Genomic DNA, 20,254 nt, shown 5'->3' with positions numbered 1-20,254 from the left:
AACACAAATTGCCATGATTTAGGTGATGGAGCCACCCGGTAAACAAAAAATTGCCTGTGTTGGGAGGCACCGCTCTTCCCTAGGTTAAAGCAAAGTATTATAAAAAGTTATGAATTTTTTTTTTATCTGGTTTTCATGGAGGCTTTGGACACTCTAGGTGAACATGTCAGCCTCATTGGTGCTATCATAGTTCCCTACTCAAGGGATAAACACTGATTGCTTTGTCCGATATTGGCTCTGCCAACCAACAATTGATCTGTCCATTGTGCATGGAGCCCAGACTACCAAAAATTCTTTTTCTCAAGTCCGAATTCCAGACGCATTCCAACAACACGTTAAAGTTATGAAATAAAAACTGTTTAACAACAGAATTATCAGTGCTTCACCCGAAAAAGTGGAGCGTATCACTGAGCCAGAACCCTTTGTTTTGCTGCCACGCACACAGCTAAAGTACCTTTTATTGATGCTTCTTGTGCTTTATTTTATTTTTATTTTGGTATTGTTGTTGTTCCTATTTCTTGTGGCTACCGAATAAATGATTTATCTATCTAATAACTTGGTGAAAGTTTTGTAATTTTACTACAAATTACTATGTTATGAAAAATGAAACACTTTAGTAGCATCAAGTTAACTTGTTTAAATCCCTATAAAACTTGCTTGTGGTCATCATCCTATTAAATAAATAAAAATAAAAAGTTGTTTATTAAAAGAAAGAATTTAACAACAGGCTCTGGTCCCACACTAGGCTAGGCCTGTATCGTGGTGACCGCTCTACAGATTTACTACATACAAATTTAGGGTATCCTCTAAAAGTCTAAACTAAACTCTCTTATCTTACAATTCTTACATTGAATGAAATGAAATATATGATACATGCAAAAATCCTATTCGTAAAGTTCACCTTTCATAGGCATCACTTCATCCGAGCGCCAAAATGTTTCGGGTGATATGGTTCACTTTCCACCCTTGGTTAACAATCTACTATTAATACTTGTTTATATTTCAGCTGGACTTGGATGGCATTCGCAAAATAAGCCGCCCCTCAAACCTTTTTCTCGATCTAACAATATCTGAAGTAAAAACAGTAGAATGTTTAGATCTAGACCTCACACCAGCAGACACTATAAAAAAAGAACCAAACATAGAAATTATTAATAAACCAAACATAAACATTGCAGGTGTTATTAAAAAAACTGGTTCTAAAGCACAATTTGAAAACCAAAAGCATGTACTTAATGTTTCTGCCGATAAACTTAAATATATACAAAAAAGAGTTAGAAACATTCAGAATACTATCAAGAAAAAGATAGAAAGTGGAAATAAAGATGATGAAAACAATGCCAGTATTACAGAAACCAAAAATGAATATGACAATGATGAAAAAGATGTCATTATAACGAATATTAAGATGGAAATCGAAATTGACGAAAATACAAATTACAGCATATTTAGTGAGGAAGTTAAGAAAGAGTTTGAAATTGAAGGTGACAATAGTGACGTTGATGGTGACAGTGGTGTTAAGACACGACTTAAAAGGCGAAAAGAAATGAAAAAGAATTTGGAAGCTAAGAAAAAGAGAGTACATGTGAAAACTCTGTGCAAAAGTAATACAAAGCAGAAGAGAGGACGAAAGAGGGTGAAAAGAAAGATTAGGAATCCGGAAAACAATTATATGCCTGAGTTTGATTATGCTAAGTTTGAGAGGGATAATGCAGTGAAAATTGTGACTTTAAGCAAGGTATGCTTCACAATAGTCCCTTTTATAAATCAAATTTACTTAACATTTAAATAAAACCTTTGCGTTTTGGTCACAATAATAAATTCATTATTTTTATATAATTTTGACCCATGTTCTTTCACTGACATGTGTTAAAATTGTTTAATAACAAACGAAACCGTCAACGCCCTCTGAACGAGAATCTTAGGCCAAAGGTGGTAGCTGTTCGACAAACAAATTTTCTTGATTTCCGAGGCACGTTTTTTCCGTAGACTTTATTCATCTTATACGGAGTTACATACAGTACTGGCCAATAATATATCACCTCCATGTTTTTACGGTATAACTTTTTTTTAAATATTTGCGAGTGACTTCCACCTCACTGCTTTAGATAGTCTAGTAGTATTCCTTTGTACGGGCGATGAGAAAAATTAGTCTCATGTAATGGTTTTTTCGTAGAGGTTTTTTTAAATGTATTGTTAACTTCATTTTTTTACTAGAGGTTTTTTTAGTAATATCACAGAATAACTAATAGTACTACCGTACAGAAAATTCACTCCTTTACAAAAGTCAGATTTAGGTATAAAATTATACCTATACTCGCCGCCTGCAAGCAAAATTGAAACTTATAACCGCGCACGAACCGTGAATCTTCTTTGCGCGCCGCAGTTTTATGACCGAGCTGCGAGTGTCGGCACGGGGTTGTCACTTGACAAGTTTTTGTACCTATACCTACTGATTTATTATTTTTAAGATAAATATGTAGGAATTACAAACGTTGATTCTGTAAACATGTTTTTTTTATCCGGAGATAGTATGTCTGATTGTCACGGAAGTAGTTATGCCACAGAAGTACTTATTCCTTTGAAAATATGTCGGTCAATATAGTCCGGAATTAAAAAAAATGTTATTTCTGCTTCCTTGTTCTTCCGTTTATTCAGACATCCGTAAACAGAACAATATCTATAGATTTAGGTTTCGAAGGCATTATGTATTTTCAATTTTGCACGAGTCGAGCGGCAGCCCATTGCCATACTCCTGCCCGGGAGGCGCGCCGGCCAAATGTACCTAAACCGCGAAGTGACACCCCCCTGGTAATATGCTGAGTATCCTATTGTAATTCACAGTATTTCATTGCAATATTCATCATATATTTGTATAAATTGAATAAAATGACTAGTAAAATATGCAATCTACAAACAAACCTATATTGTTTACTCTATACAAGCTCATACAAGCCACTCAAAGGTGATATATTATTGGCCGGTACTGTAGGTCTTTGTTATTTCATATAGTTTTGAGCTCATAAAAACAGGCTTAATTTGGGACATTTTCTATGAAAAGGGACCTTATTGTCGATGTCGCTTACGCCGCACAGCGTTCACGCGTCAGCCCGGGTACCTTGCTAGAGGATTATATACCTTACCCTTGGGGACAGTAGTGCCGGGAGCGTGGTAGACGCCCAGCACACTGTCCTTGCCCCGAGATCCCGTCACTCCGCCCGAAGGAATAGCAGCGCAGTGTGTGGTTACGCGTTAGCACTCTATCCCTTCGGTACAACCCCGATCCCGTTCCGTACACCGTAAGCCTGGCCCTGCCGACCGTCCCGAGGGTCAGCACAACCCCGTATGGTTGTCGCGGATAGATTAGGGATTCGCGCCCGTCATTAACATCCCGAATAAGGGATCCCGTCCCGTGCGCATTAGCGTAGGCTCTAGCATACCCGTTTGATCCTATTATAAATAAACCGGCATAAAAGCCCGTAGATTGTAGAGATATAAATCAGTGTTTCTTTACTCACCCCTCTGCCCTCTCATCCCTGAGCTGTCGAGACATAACCCGAGGTCCCGTCTGGACCGAGGGAGATCGTACATGCTGCCACACTCGTCCCGACGCGTGTGACAACATTACATCTGGCGTCGCGTATTTATATTGGAGCATCGTTAATAATGGCGTAAGCGCCATCGACAATAAGGTCCCTTTTTATAGAAAATACCACATTTGTCATCCCTATTGTAAAAATTTGTGTGCAGGAAGAGCAGCTAGAAGAGATCGCAGCCCGCAAGAAGTCGCAGAACTATCTGGACTCGCAGTTCAAGTGCGAGACTTGTGGGAAGGCATTCAACGTGGAGGCCGCTTATAACAACCATCTAGTGAGACACGATCCTGTGAGTTGTTCAAATACATTTTTCTTATATTACATACTAGCTTTTGCCCGCGACTTCGTCTGCGTGTAATCAGTAACACCAGCTAGAGTAAGTATAACGCCTGGATAAAGTGTAATAGCAATCATTCAATTTGACCATAAGCTTAATTGCTTACATCAATTATCAGGCAATTCATTAACTCTCTCAATTCCACCCCCCTTTTCACTGTTTAGCTTTTCGCTCGCTTGATTTCCGACAAAAACTATCCTATGTCCTTCCCCGGGACTCAAACTATCTCTATGCCCAACTAACTCGGTTCAGCGGTTTATGCGTGAAGAGGTAACAGACAGACAGACACACTTTCGCATTTATAATATTAGTATGGGTATACGACCTTAAAACCTTCAAGAAAAGACCGTACACCCATCTTAAAGGTCGGTTGCGGGTGTCTATGGGCGACGGTAATCGCTTATCATCAGACGGTTCGTCCGCTCGTTTGCCTCCTATATCATACAAATATTACATACAAGCAATAACTGGATGGTAATTGGAAAAAAAGTAAATTGCACAAGGAATAGCAATAACTAAATGTATAAATCCTTAATAAAATCACCATTGGTACTGTCACAGTGCACATAATTATCGTCGTTTTGTCAGTCATTACTCGTTTCGGTAAATTTAGATTTTAAAACCAATTTGTTTAAACATGTTTGTTACCAATTTGTTGAAATCAATTTTGTTTGCATCACTATTCGATTTTCTAAATACTTATCTAACTTGATGCAGCCTATAATATAGATTAAGGATCAGATTCTTTACCTTCTATCAAACCACCTTCAACTCACACATTATCTCATCAGTTTAGTGTTTGGTGGTATCAAAGATAGATATAACTCCGTAATAGATAGATACAGTCTAAGGAAAAAACGTGCCACGAAAATCAAGAAAATTTGATTCTCGTTCAGAGGGCGCTACTAGTTATGGCCTACAGTCGAATAGATGGCGATGACGGTTTCGTTTGTTATTTAATAATTTTAACGCATATCAGTGAAAGAACATGGGTCAAAATCATAAAAATAATTAATGCAACTAAAAAAAATCATTTATCTATATTTAAATACATTCTATCGTATTTTTATAAATCTTCATTTTTAGTTTTAAAGTGTGTCGACAGATGGCAGTGAATTTACTGGGGCTACAAAATTTACTATGACAGTACCGCTCTAGTATAAGTTACTCTATGGTGGTATAAACTACCAATAAACCAACTGGGCTTAGGTTCCCTATTGTGTTGCAGAAAGTTTTTTGACATTATTTTGTATTGCATAATGTTACTTGGTAGGAATATCGTTTGGCAGAAATACTTTTGTCATACTGCTTTTCGCATAATATTATTTGACAGAAAACTCTAACTTAGAAAATTCTGCCAAATGAATATTATGGGAAATGACTATTATGGCAAGTATATATTTATGCGAAAGTATCATTCGACTAAAAGTTTTCTGCGATACGTGTTATGCGAAGTGTATTTCTGACAAATAATATTCTGCCAGATGAGGGGTAACCCCTTTTCCTAAGGTCAGCTGTAAATATAAATATTTTAAATTTTAGATCGAGGGCGAGTTAGCGTGCGAAATCTGTTCGGTGCGCTACAAGCGCCCGTTCCAGGTGCAACGACACCAGGACGTGCACCGGCTGAAGATTATATGCAACGAGTGCAAATATGTGTCCAGAACCAGGTCAGACCATCCATTGATTACCTAAAGCAGGCGTGGCTTACTCCGCGATATCGTCGCGTCGCTAGAAGTACATGCGGCCCACACCAATTTTGGTGTCTAGCCATAGTAGTTGCCGCGCACCGCTAAGTAACGGACGCCTGCTCGCGCTTGCGCCACCTAGCGGTCATATCTGTCGTAGTAGACGCGTTTTGTTAGAGAGTGAACCTTCTGTACCAAGTACTATTATTTATTCTGTACCCAAAGTGTATTCATCCTGACGTGACGTCGTAATGTCAGATGTTTTGAGGTGATCCATTCGTTACTGCGATTATTGATGAAGATCTTATTAGAAATGATATTTTTCTGTGGTTATTTGGATGATTTCAATACTGTCGTTTCTTTAAGTATATATAATTATAAGCGATGATTATTGTGTAATTCCAGAGAAAAATGTGATAATGTCTCCGAAAAGTGTTTATTCATATGATAGGACAAGTAAGTATAAATACACTTTAAGGTTAAGCTTACTTAGCTATGACATGACATATGTTGCAGGTGTAAGGTTAGGTTAGGTTAGTTACCTTACTCCTGCAACATGTGTGATTATAAATTTATCTATGTTGTATCATTATGTAATTTATGCAGGTGGCAAGCAGTGAGACATCACGAAATGCACGCGGGAAGGACCTACCAATGCCAACATTGCGGGAAAACCTTTGTGTGAGACCATTATTTAACTTCCATTGTTCGTACCTATATATATCTATGTATGTAAGTTGCCTTCGTTGCAAACCGTTTTTTGACTACTTTTTGGTATCCGATTGGGGTGAAATTTGGCGTTCCCCCTTGTTACATTTTCTTAGAGTTAGACTAAAAGAAGTGCGTTATTTATACGCTATAATTTCATAGAAGTTTGACGTTTAAAATAACACCCGAATTGCGTGTGCTGTCAAAATCTCTGTAGTTTTATTGGTTTGCTTATTTTCTTTCTTCTCCCAACCCCTGAACGTGTTACGTAATCAATAATAAATAAATAAATAAAATTCATTTATTTCGGACAATTCGGAATCCATATATCACATGACATACAATCTTATATGTACATTAAAACTATATTACTACATTACAATTATAATTACAGTTACATTACAATTATAGTTACATTACATTAAAATTATAAAATTAAAATTCAATTAACTTTAAAAATTAAAATTATCATTGGTTAAATTACAATTAAAATGTATTAAAATAAATAAATTAGATTAGGTATAACGGTTAAAATTTTAAAATTGATATGTGGTATTTTCTATAAAAAGGGACCTTATTGTCGATGGCGTTTACGCCATTATAAACGATGCTCCGATATAAATACAATGCCGCGTGACGCTGTGCGGCGTAAGCGCCACCGACAATAAGGTCCCTTTTCATAGAAAATGCCCCATATAACGAACCTATAATGGACGACCCCTTAGAACAAAAAAAAATACTGTCAAATATGTCTTTTTTCTCCCTCAGCAAGACGACTACGTTTCTGTCGCACGTACGCATTGTGCACCCCGCGCAGTGCGTCGCGTGCGACGTGTGCGGGGAAACGTTTGTGGGTGAATTTGGGGTGCGCGCGCACAAGAAGAGATCGCATGCTAAGGTAAATAATATAACACACACAGACACACACCCGTCTCAGTCGATATTCACACCTTAAATCAAACAAGTAAAAATAAACAGAAACAGTGTACCTGTGTTAATCTGTTAATGCATGTCTTAGAATTAAGTTAAATATCTATTAACTAGTAATTCTGTATAATTACCTATATCTGTATTTATAATAGTTTTCCTCACTTATATATATATATTAAATAAAATATAATAATGTAATACTTATAAACCTAGGGAAGAGCGGTGCCTCCCGACACAAGCATTGTTTGCTTACCGGGCGGCTCCATCCCCTGTATCACAAAAATGTACATTGTTATGAAATAAAGAATTTTGTATTTGTAATATCTATTAAATTAAAAAAAAGCCCCCTATATGCAAACAGAATTAATCTATTTTGTGCCAAAAATGCCTTACATGATTTTAGATACGAGTCTTAAAACTGCTGGATCGATTTTTATCAAACATAGCTGAGAACCACCACAAAAAAACCGCATGGATATCGCAGGGAAATCGGAAAACGGCAAAAAAATCACGTTTGTTGTATGAATTGTATGGGAACACTTTAATATTTATTTTATTCTGTTTTTAGTATTTGTTATTGCGGCAACAGAAATAATCATCTGTGAAAGTTTCAACTGTCTAGCTATCACGGTTCATGAGATACAGCCTGGTGACAGACAGACAGACGGACAGCGGAGTCTTAGTAATAGGGTCCCGTTTTTACCCTTTGGGTACGGAACCCTAAAAAGGCGTAGGCGTTCCCTCTCCCTTTACGGTTTTAAATAGAGTGAAAAATTAAGTTTGCGTACTTTATTTCAGAAGCCGCAACAATTCAAGTGTACTACTTGTTCAGTAAACTTCCGTAGTTTAACTGCGCTGAACAGACACACAGACACGGCCGGCGAGCACACAGACCTGCGGCCGTGCGAGCAGTGCGGCGAGAACTGTGCGAGCGAGGAGGCGCTACAGGAACATGTCGAAGAGACACATTCGACTGAGTCACATCGGTGTGAAGAGGTACAGTAGAATCCACTTATAATGACATCGAAGGTACCGTAAAATGGGGTAAGTAGGAGCAAAACTGACATTCAAACCTCGATAACATTTTATTTTTACATATGCAAATTGAATGGTGTATATAGTAAGTGTTCCGGACGTTTGTATTTTATTTAGGTTTTATTTTATTTTGGGTAGTTCCATTTCATAACTTTGACGATAAACAGGAAATCGGTGACTGCTTACCATCAGGCGGGCCGTATGCTTGTTTGCCACCGTCGTGGTATATAAAAAAAAACCACCTCACCCCGTAGTCCCTCGTAATTGGGGTGATATGGGTTTTATTTTCATACAATGGCGATTTTTCATCCCTTTCATCCCTTTTCTCCCCATTCATAACCCAACTCTCCCCGCGAACCCTACTCACCCCATTTTACAGTAAGTGACAAATACGTCATACTAAGCGGATGTCATATAAAGCATAGTTGAATAACATTTTTTTTTTGTTTTTTTTTTTGAGATATGAGTTTTATTAACCTTGTACCAATTATCAACTTGTCACTGAGAATCAAATCTAAAACAACTTACACGCCACGCACGCACCAAACGTGCTCGCAGGGAAAGACGTGGGGACGGCCACGAAAACCAGCGAATGTGTCAGTATAACCGGACATAATTATCGCTACCATCAGGTGATCCGTCTGCTCGTTTGCCTCCTATTTCATAAAAAAAAAAAACAATTTCATGAAAATAGGATTGTGGCGGTTTGTCACTATAAGCAAAGTCATCTTATCCGACTTTGTTACAAAGAATTTTATATGAAAACCAAACTTCAGAAATTACGTCATAATAAGCGGTTGGTCTGTATAAGCGGTGTCATAATAAACGGATTCCACTTAGGGAATGCAAACCGGTTTTTATTCGTATGAAATTTCGGTAAATAACCAGTTATTAACCGGTTAAAAACCGGTTTGTATTCCCTAATTCCACTGTATGTTGCTTTTATACATTGTGTTTTTATTGAATTCAGGGTACGGTTAAGTTACGTTTAAGAAAACTAAATGGCATAGTTATTTAAAAATATAATAGGCATTTTTTTTTTCATTTAAGGTGCGTTGGGATAAGATTGAACGGGTTTTTCAATCGGGGTAAGATGAAAAGTCGCCCATAATGCTTTAGCATACGGACGATTTTTTATCTTACCCCACATGAAATCTTACCCCAACGCACTCTATTTTATTTTTTAAAAAGTAATTAAAGACAATCCGAGGATGTGGGTTCGAGTCCAACTTTGGTCAGAGTTGTTCATCGTTGATTTTTTCATTGTGATTGACATCTGTATTTACAATTTGTAGATAAAAAACCAATATTCTGGTAAGTGAGCTATGTCAGTAAAAAAAGCGCCAATTTAACAAAAAACTCGTAGCTTAGGATCTTGGAGGATATAACCAACGGAGACGCCTTGTCTGTAATTTGCTGTACAAAAAAGTCTGCCAATTTTTGCGGGGGAGGGGAACGTCAAATGTATACGTAACGTCAAAATAGCCATGTCAGATAAACGTCAGTCCATACATTGTGTATGACAATTGGCCGACTATTTTCGACAGAGGGGAATGTTGTGGCTACTCCGTTAAGCTTAGGATGGATCTCCCATACTAGTTTAAATTTCGCGCCTTTTTCTACTGATAAAGTTGGCTAGCCAGAATAGTCATACTTGTTATGAACAAAATGCTGCACTTCATGATAAAAGCAAGCCGCTTTGCACAGTGATAGTAGGGACCAAACTGAGCGATTTGACCCGCAGCAGCGGCAGTTTCACCCCTTAGGAACAGAGATGGCGCCACTTCTTTAAAAATATTTCAAAAAATTCTACAAACTAAACCAATGAACCGATTTAAATATTTAATATCTCAAATGAAAGCTCATTATATACATTACATTTAAAAAATACATAAAAAATATATACTGAATACTTTTGACATTAAACGGCATCTTAAGTTTTTTTTTCTCGATTGATAGTTTTTACTTGATTTCTCAAAAAAAATGTATGGAACATGAATAGTTTAATGCATGTATATATTACTGAATAAATAACAAGTATTATAAAAAAAAACCCGACACCGATACCTCTCATACTTCACGAAATATGAATGTTTGAATGTGAGTGTAAATTTCTTCAAAATATATTTCTAAAAATTCTACAAGCTAAACTACTTGACCGATTTCAATGTTTAATACCTAAAATAAAAGCTCATTATATACATTACTTATAAAAAAATACTCAAAAAACATATACTGAATACTTTTGGCAAAAAACGGCATCTTAAGTTTTTTTTTTCTTACTCGATTGATAGTTTTTACTTGATTTCTTAAAAAAAATTATGGAACTTGAATAGTTTAATACATGTATATATTACTGAATAAATAACAAGTATTATAAAAAAAACCCGACACCGAAACCTTTTATTCTTCACGAAATATTTAAGTTCAATTATGCACGCTCTTACAAATAAATTTATTTAAAATAAATCTTCAACCGCAGTAAGTGCACTGATTTTAATATGAAATGTGTCATATGAAAAGAAATCACCCAATTTAGTTTAATAAATAAAACCTGAATAAAGTTTTTTCCTGGTGCTGAATTACAAAAGAAAATATAACAAAATAGAAATTATTTTTATTTAAAGTGACTACATTCGTAAACAAAAAACTTAAATGTCCTCTTCGGGTTCACCGGTAGATGTAGAACTGAAAAAGAAAAGTCGTTTTGAAGGACTCGTACCATTCCAATACTACAAAATCACCGATCATACATGAACTGGTTGCTGTAGATTACTGTTGAATTATTTTTGTGCCTAGCTGATTACCATTAAACCTATAATTTTGTGCCAAACCTATAATCAGTGGTCAGCAACTCAGCATGCAAAATATAACCCTGGATTGAAAATTACATTAACTTAATTTTGATTTGTACAGCCATCTTTGCATGATTTACACTGGGCTGTGCATGGTAAGCTGACGCGACGACAGTCGACACCCACAACGCATAGTTTCGCAGCCAGATTGGGAGCCACAATGGTCCAAGAGGCTTAATTGCGACCAAATCGCTGTAACTGCAGACAATTCTGCAGTGCAACTCTCTTTTTCCTTAGTCCATCCCTAAGAAGATGTACATGGTATGGAAGCTTCTGGTTCCAGAGGAGCGTTTCCCCATATATGGCCCGCTTGGTAAGCTGCTCGAAGTGCATGTTTATAGAGAGCAGCTGATGTAGGTGGCAGGCTTGTAACAAGCTTGTTTTTTGAAATTGTAACTATAGCAAAACAATAACACAAATCTAGGGTTACTTTATACTAAAATTAAAATATGTAGGGACACACCTGACAACTGACAAAATCAAAAACTTAAAAGTTGACGTACTTCTATTTTCCCGTCTTTTTATAGTGGCCAGAGAAAGGCAGCTTGATCTGAACGAATTCTTCCAGTACGAAAACTAAATTTTTCCACGTTCGTTGTCAGTCAATGGAGGGCTTCGTTCAGGAAACAAATCTCTCGGCCAATTTCAAAGCAGATGATTTGGCCGAGAAATTGGAACTTGCCTACCCTGCCACCTACATCATGCACTTCGAGCAGCTTACCAAGCGGGCCATATATGGGGAAACGCTCTGAAACCAGAAGTTTCCATACCATGTCCATCTTCTTGGGGATGGACTAAGGAAAAAGAGAGTTGGACTCCAGAATCGCGGCAGTTACAGCGATTTGGTCGCAATTAAGCCTCTTGGACCATTTTGGCTGTAAATCTGGCTGCGAAACTATGCGTTATGGGTGTCATCGCGTCAGCTTACCATGTACAGCCCAGTGTAAATCATGCAAAGGTGGCTGTACAAATCAAAAGTAAGTTAATGTAGTTCTCAATCCAGGGTTATTTTGCATGCTGACCACTGATTATAGGTCTGGCACAAAATTATAGGTTTAATGGTAATCAGCTAGGCACAAATATAATTCAACAGTAATCTACAGCAATCAGTTCATGTAATGATCGATGATTTTGTAGTATTGAGATGGTACGAGTGCTTCAAAACGACTTTTCTTTTTCAGTTCTACATCTACCGACGAGGACATTTAAGTTTTTTGTTTACAAATGTAGTCACTTTAAATAAAAATAATCTCTATTTTGTTATTTTTTTTTGTAATTCAGCACCAGGAAAAAACTTTATTCGGTTTTAATTAATTTATTTTTTATTTATTAAAATAAATTGGGTGATTTCTTTTCATATGACACATTTCATATTAAAATCAGTGCACTTACTGCAGTTGAAGATTTCTTTTAATTTTTTTTTTTTTATTATTATTAACTGATCGGCGATTGGCCCTAGTCACACCTGATGGAAAGTGAAGACAGGGCCTAAGATGGAGCTCACCGGTTCAGTAACAGCCTATTCACTCTTGTTTTAAAGAGACCGAGGTCATATTGATCAGGGAATACAATGGTGGGAGCGCATTCCATTCCTTAGCCGTCCGTACCAAAAAGGAGGAGGCAAAACGTTTCGTCCGAACGAATGGAATGTGGACCACGAACGGGTGCATTCGCTCCCCGCGCCTGGATGTCCGATGATGGAAAGGGAAAGGTGGGATCAGGTCGTGTAGTTCCTGTGCGCACTCCCCGAAATGTATCCGATAGAACAGCGACAGGCAAGAGACTCGACGGCGATGCTCAAGGCTCTATATCCTTGACTTGACAGATGGGTCATCGCCAAAGAGTCTATGAGCCCGGCGCTCTATTGAGTCCAGGGCCGCCAGCTGATATTTGGCAGAACCGTCCCATAGGTGGGAGCAGTATTCCATGCACGAGCGTACCTGTGCTTGGTATAGGGAGAGAAGCTGACTCGGCGTGAAATACCGCTTCACCTTAAATAGGACACCAAGTTTTTTGGCAGCAGTTTTAGCCCTAGACTCAATAGTCGACCCGAAGTTTGAGTTTGATTTATTTGTAAGAGCGTGCATAATTGAACTTAAATATTTCGTGAAGAATAAAAGGTATCGGTGTCGGGTTTTTTTTATAATACTTGTTATTTATTCAGTAATATATACATGTATTAAACTATTCATGTTCCATAATTTTTTTTTAAGAAATCAAGTAAAAACTATCAATTGAGTAAGAAAAAAAAACTTAAGATGCCGTTTTTTGCCAAAAGTATTCAGTATATGTTTTTGAGTATTTTTTTATAAGTAATGTATATAATGAGCTTTTATTTTAGATATTAAACATTGAAATAGGTCAAATAGTTTAGCTTGTAGAATTTTTTGAAATATATTTTGAAGAAATTTACACTCACATTCAAACCTTCATATTTCGTGAAGTATGAGAGGTATCGGTGTCGAGTTTTTTGTATAATACTTGTTGTTTATTCAGTAAAATGCACATGTATTAAACTATTCATGTTCCATACTTTTTTTTTAAGAAATCATTTAAAAACTATCAATCGAGTAAAAAAAAAAACTTAACATGCCGTTTTTTGTCAAAAGTATTCAGTATATATTTTTTGAGTATTTTTTTAAAAGTAACGTATGTAATAAGCTTTCATTTGAGATATTAAACATTTAAATCGGTTCATTGATTTAGCTTGTAGAATTTTTTGAAATATTTTTTAAAGAAGTGGCGCCATCTCTGTTCCTAAGGGGTGAAACTTGCGCTGCTGCGGGTCAAATCACTCAGTTTGGCCCCTTCTATCACTGTGCAAAGCGGCTTGCTTTTATCATGAAGTGCAGCATCCGGGCAAAAAATGGCCATAACAAGTATGACTAGAATATAATTCTTTGAACGCCACATCTGTCGTGTGCTGTGCGTCATCGTTCGGCTTTTTGGTTGCTGATTTCAGGATCTAATCGGTATTGCTATGAGATCTTGTACCGAACCTTTCGCGCTTTCTCACTCTTATTTTATGGCCACTACTATTTTTATTTCTATGTTTATGCTTATTTTCTGTTTTATTTATGTATTTTATTTCAGAACTTTCTAACACCACTCAACTACACACTTTTTACAGTACCGTATACTTATCACCGTCATATTTACCTAACTGTAACGTGATCTGGGCTCCGGCAGAATATCAGTGCTCCGCTCAATAGAGTGGAGCGTATAGCTGAGTCGGAACCCTTTTGTTGTTGCTGCAATGCACACAGCGTGCAGCTAACCACTAAAAACTAATATTTCGTGTTTAAGTAAAAAATTTTTTGTTAATTTAATTTAGTACTTAAGTTTTGTTCTGACTGCAATGTACCTACTTATACTTTACACTAAAATTGTGTGTTTTGCAGCATCCAAATAAACGTTTTATCTATCTATCTATCTATCATCGTGAGCCTTGTCGCAACGCACGAAGGTTGCTATTTGGCTCATGCGCATAATTTGACGTTTTTGGCGGTCAAAGAGTTAACCCATTACCCGTTTCACATTCCACTCTAGTCATTCGAATTCAAACCGTGAAAAAAAATGAAAAAAGTTTATTGTGCAAATTTGAGTATACAATAAATCACGGCCCTGTGTCCTGAGCTAGGAAACCCTGTGTTACAGGACCCAGTTTCGTTATACTAGTTTCTTAATCTAGGTATATATTGGTACAAATTGTAACCGTAATTCTTAGATTCGTTTTTGTTTTAAGGGGCCGTAGTCGATTTTGGAGCAAAAATTTTAAATTGATAGATTTAGTCGTTGAAATTATACACGTTTTGTTACGTAATATCTAAATAACAAGTATTGGTTTCTATTAGCACGTCTTCTCATCTTGCCTTTTAATAACCAGGTCGCGAGCGTGCGTCACCGGTATTTTATGAAAAGAAGGGGTAGTTTTTAAAAATTCATCAAAAATTTATGGTGGTAAATTATACAAATTGATGTATAAGAATAGTTTCAGCAAATGTAGTAGATTGTTTAAGTATGAAAATTTTGTTGAAATTAAGTCGATTTTCAGAGAAATTGTCACTTGTTTTGAAGTAATTTCTGGAGAAAATTGATTTCGTCTAACTTTCATTTACACTACTTCAAAGTCATAATAATAAAAATTTAGTCTGATAAACGTCAAGTACAGGATATGTGTAATACAAAATTACCATGTTTAGCCGTCCAAACTTTACGAAATTTACAAATAAGAGCGACAAAATCAGTGCTTTACGCGCGTTTACCTAAACGTCCATCAGAAAAGCCAACATTACTAATTTAGTGAGTCTGTTTTCAAAAAATTTATCTGATAAAAGGTAAGATAAGAAGACGTGCTAATAGAAACCAGTACTTGTTATTTCAATTAGGTAACAAAAGGTGTACAATTTCACCGACTAAATCTATCAATTTTACATTTTTGCGACTAAAATCGACACCGGCCTCTTAAGCATGGTGACAAGTATGTTGTCGCTATGGACTAAAGCGTTAAACGATATTCCACGTACAGTGCGACATGACGTTTCCCGACACGACGGCGTTCGAGGTCCACAACCGACGCAAGCATCTCAACGAGCGCCCCACCATCGGCCGCACCAACTACGGGAGGAAGAAGTACGAGCGCCAACGCGCCGCCATGCGCGCCGCTCGCGAGAGCGGTGTCGCTCCCGCTCTTCGCGCGCCGTCCAGGCTGTTCGTGTGTGAGCAGTGCGGACGCGTACTGATAGTTAGTATGTCCCACGTACAGTGTAACATGAGAGGCACCTCGGGAGGAACTGGCCGCCTACGCGAGGAAGTACCACGCGCGCCGCTCCCGCTCTTCGCGCGCCGTCCAGGCTGTTCGTGTGTGAGCAGTGCGGACGCGTACTGATAGTTAGTATGTCCCACGCACAGTGTAACATGAGAGGCACCTCGGGAGGAACTGGCCGCCTACGCGAGGAAGTACCACGCGCGCCGCTCCCGCTCTTCGCGCGCCGTCCAGGCTGTTCGTGTGTGAGCAGTGCGGACGCGTACTGATAGTTAGTATGTCCCACGCACAGTGTAACATGAGAGGCACCTCGGGAGGAACTGGCCGCCTACGCGAGGAAGTACCACGCGCGCCGCTCCCGCTCTTCGCGCGCCGTCCAGGCTGTTCGTGTGTGAGCAGTGCGGACGCGTACTGATAGTTAGTATGTCCCACGTACAGTGTAACATGAGAGGCAGCTCGGGAGGAACTGGCCGCCTACGCGAGGAAGTACCACGCGCGCCGCTCCCGGTCGTCGCGCTCCGGACAAGCTGTTCGTGTGTGAGCAGTGCGGACGCGTACTGATAGTTAGTATGTCCCACGTACAGTGTAACATGAGAGGCAGCTCGGGAGGAACTGGCCGCCTACGCGAGGAAGTACCACGCGCGCCGCTCCCGGTCGTCGCGCTCCGGACAAGCTGTTCGTGTGTGAGCAGTGCGGACGCGTACTGATAGTTAGTATGTCCCACGTACAGTGTAACATGAGAGGCAGCTCGGGAGGAACTGGCCGCCTACGCGAGGAAGTACCACGCGCGCCGCTCCCGCTCTTCGCGCGCCGTCCAGGCTGTTCGTGTGTGAGCAGTGCGGACGCGTACTGATAGTTAGTATGTCCCACGTACAGTGTAACATGAGAGGCAGCTCGGGAGGAACTGGCCGCCTACGCGAGGAAGTACCACGCGCGCCGCTCCCGGTCGTCGCGCTCCGGACAAGCTGTTCGTGTGTGAGCAGTGCGGACGCGTACTGATAGTTAGTATGTCCCACGTACAGTGTAACATGAGAGGCAGCTCGGGAGGAACTGGCCGCCTACGCGAGGAAGTACCACGCGCGCCGCTCCCGGTCGTCGCGCTCCGGACAAGCTGTTCGTGTGTGAGCAGTGCGGACGCGTACTGATAGTTAGTATGTCCCACGCACAGTGTAACATGAGAGGCACCTCGGGAGGAACTAGCCGCCTTCGCGAGGAAGTACCACGCGCGCTGCTCTCGCCTCCGCGCTCCGGGCAAGCTGTTCGTGTGTGAGCAGTGCCGACGCGTACTGATAGTTAGTATGTCCCACGTACAGTGTAACATGAGAGGCAGCTCGGGAGGAACTGGCCGCCTACGCGAGGAAGTACCACGCGCGCCGCTCCCGCTCTTCGCGCGCCGTCCAGGCTGTTCGTGTGTGAGCAGTGCGGACGCGTACTGATAGTTAGTTTGTCCCACGCACAGTGTAACATGAGAGGCAGCTCGGGAGGAACTGGCCGCCTACGCGAGGAAGTACCACGCGCGCCGCTCCCGCTCTTCGCGCGCCGTCCAGGCTGTTCGTGTGTGAGCAGTGCGGACGCGTACTGATAGTTAGTATGTCCCACGTACAGTGTAACATGAGAGGCAGCTCGGGAGGAACTGGCCGCCTACGCGAGGAAGTACCACGCGCGCCGCTCCCGGTCGTCGCGCTCCGGACAAGCTGTTCGTGTGTGAGCAGTGCGGACGCGTACTGATAGTTAGTATGTCCCACGTACAGTGTAACATGAGAGGCAGCTCGGGAGGAACTGGCCGCCTACGCGAGGAAGTACCACGCGCGCCGCTCCCGGTCGTCGCGCTCCGGACAAGCTGTTCGTGTGTGAGCAGTGCGGACGCGTACTGATAGTTAGTATGTCCCACGTACAGTGTAACATGAGAGGCAGCTCGGGAGGAACTGGCCGCCTACGCGAGGAAGTACCACGCGCGCCGCTCCCGGTCGTCGCGCTCCGGACAAGCTGTTCGTGTGTGAGCAGTGCGGACGCGTACTGATAGTTAGTATGTCCCACGCACAGTGTAACATGAGAGGCACCTCGGGAGGAACTAGCCGCCTTCGCGAGGAAGTACCACGCGCGCTGCTCTCGCCTCCGCGCTCCGGGCAAGCTGTTCGTGTGTGAGCAGTGCCGACGCGTACTGATAGTTAGTATGTCCCACGTACAGTGTAACATGAGAGGCAGCTCGGGAGGAACTGGCCGCCTACGCGAGGAAGTACCACGCGCGCCGCTCCCGCTCTTCGCGCGCCGTCCAGGCTGTTCGTGTGTGAGCAGTGCGGACGCGTACTGATAGTTAGTTTGTCCCACGCACAGTGTAACATGAGAGGCAGCTCGGGAGGAACTGGCCGCCTACGCGAGGAAGTACCACGCGCGCCGCTCCCGCTCTTCGCGCGCCGTCCAGGCTGTTCGTGTGTGAGCAGTGCGGACGCGTACTGATAGTTAGTATGTCCCACGTACAGTGTAACATGAGAGGCAGCTCGGGAGGAACTGGCCGCCTACGCGAGGAAGTACCACGCGCGCCGCTCCCGGTCGTCGCGCTCCGGACAAGCTGTTCGTGTGTGAGCAGTGCGGACGCGTACTGATAGTTAGTATGTCCCACGTACAGTGTAACATGAGAGGCAGCTCGGGAGGAACTGGCCGCCTACGCGAGGAAGTACCACGCGCGCCGCTCCCGGTCGTCGCGCTCCGGACAAGCTGTTCGTGTGTGAGCAGTGCGGACGCGTACTGATAGTTAGTATGTCCCACGCACAGTGTAACATGAGAGGCACCTCGGGAGGAACTAGCCGCCTTCGCGAGGAAGTACCACGCGCGCTGCTCTCGCCTCCGCGCTCCGGGCAAGCTGTTCGTGTGTGAGCAGTGCCGACGCGTACTGATAGTTAGTATGTCCCACGTACAGTGTAACATGAGAGGCAGCTCGGGAGGAACTGGCCGCCTACGCGAGGAAGTACCACGCGCGCCGCTCCCGCTCTTCGCGCGCCGTCCAGGCTGTTCGTGTGTGAGCAGTGCGGACGCGTACTGATAGTTAGTTTGTCCCACGCACAGTGTAACATGAGAGGCAGCTCGGGAGGAACTGGCCGCCTACGCGAGGAAGTACCACGCGCGCCGCTCCCGCTCTTCGCGCGCCGTCCAGGCTGTTCGTGTGTGAGCAGTGCGGACGCGTACTGATAGTTAGTATGTCCCACGTACAGTGTAACATGAGAGGCAGCTCGGGAGGAACTGGCCGCCTACGCGAGGAAGTACCACGCGCGCCGCTCCCGGTCGTCGCGCTCCGGACAAGCTGTTCGTGTGTGAGCAGTGCGGACGCGTACTGATAGTTAGTATGTCCCACGTACAGTGTAACATGAGAGGCAGCTCGGGAGGAACTGGCCGCCTACGCGAGGAAGTACCACGCGCGCCGCTCCCGGTCGTCGCGCTCCGGACAAGCTGTTCGTGTGTGAGCAGTGCGGACGCGTACTGATAGTTAGTATGTCCCACGCACAGTGTAACATGAGAGGCACCTCGGGAGGAACTAGCCGCCTTCGCGAGGAAGTACCACGCGCGCTGCTCTCGCCTCCGCGCTCCGGGCAAGCTGTTCGTGTGTGAGCAGTGCCGACGCGTACTGATAGTTAGTATGTCCCACGTACAGTGTAACATGAGAGGCAGCTCGGGAGGAACTGGCCGCCTACGCGAGGAAGTACCACGCGCGCCGCTCCCGGTCGTCGCGCTCCGGACAAGCTGTTCGTGTGTGAGCAGTGCGGACGCGTACTGATAGTATGTCCCACGCACAGTGTAACATGAGAGGCACCTCGGGAGGAACTAGCCGCCTTCGCGAGGAAGTACCACGCGCGCTGCTCTCGCCTCCGCGCTCCGGGCAAGCTGTTCGTGTGTGAGCAGTGCGGACGCGTACTGATAGTTAGTATGTCCCACGTACAGTGTAACATGAGAGGCAGCTCGGGAGGAACTAGCCGCCTTCGCGAGGAAGTACCACGCGCGCTGCTCTCGCCTCCGCGCTCCGGACAAGCTGTTCGTGTGTGAGCAGTGCGGACGCGTACTGATAGTTAGTATGTCCCACGTACAGTGTAACATGAGAGGCAGCTCGGGAGGAACTGGCCGCCTACGCGAGGAAGTACCACGCGCGCCGCTCCCGGTCGTCGCGCTCCGGACAAGCTGTTCGTGTGTGAGCAGTGCGGACGCGTACTGATAGTATGTCCCACGCACAGTGTAACATGAGAGGCACCTCGGGAGGAACTAGCCGCCTTCGCGAGGAAGTACCACGCGCGCTGCTCTCGCCTCCGCGCTCCGGGCAAGCTGTTCGTGTGTGAGCAGTGCGGACGCGTACT

General features: G+C 42.4%; 1 protein-coding gene across 4 annotated transcripts in view; it reads left to right on the top strand.

The window, feature by feature from the left end:
* Positions 1–20,254, top strand: part of LOC134753154 (zinc finger protein 354B-like) — a 72,375-nt gene that overhangs the window by 47,012 nt on the left and 5,109 nt on the right. For 2 of the 4 annotated variants that reach the window (XR_010128794.1, XM_063688943.1), the window contains exons 3-9: positions 1,007–1,738; positions 3,751–3,885; positions 5,476–5,603; positions 6,228–6,302; positions 7,098–7,227; positions 8,058–8,255; positions 15,678–15,893. The exons of 1 other annotated variant lie outside the window; for it this stretch is intronic. Coding sequence is in view for 2 of the 3 variants with exons in the window: in XM_063688943.1 (XP_063545013.1) it covers positions 1,007–1,738; positions 3,751–3,885; positions 5,476–5,603; positions 6,228–6,302; positions 7,098–7,227; positions 8,058–8,255; positions 15,678–15,893 (1,614 nt within the window). In the remaining variant the exon portion in view is untranslated. The remainder of the gene's footprint in view (positions 1–1,006; positions 1,739–3,750; positions 3,886–5,475; positions 5,604–6,227; positions 6,303–7,097; positions 7,228–8,057; positions 8,256–15,677; positions 15,894–20,254) is intronic. One more of the 4 variants, XM_063688944.1, reaches the window with a different exon arrangement.

The sequence above is a fragment of the Cydia strobilella genome, chromosome 26 (assembly GCF_947568885.1).
Source record: "Cydia strobilella chromosome 26, ilCydStro3.1, whole genome shotgun sequence".
Lineage (NCBI taxonomy): Eukaryota > Metazoa > Arthropoda > Insecta > Lepidoptera > Tortricidae > Cydia > Cydia strobilella.
Note: the sequence above shows the minus strand (reverse complement) of the source record. Positions and strands in the feature narration are given on the sequence as shown.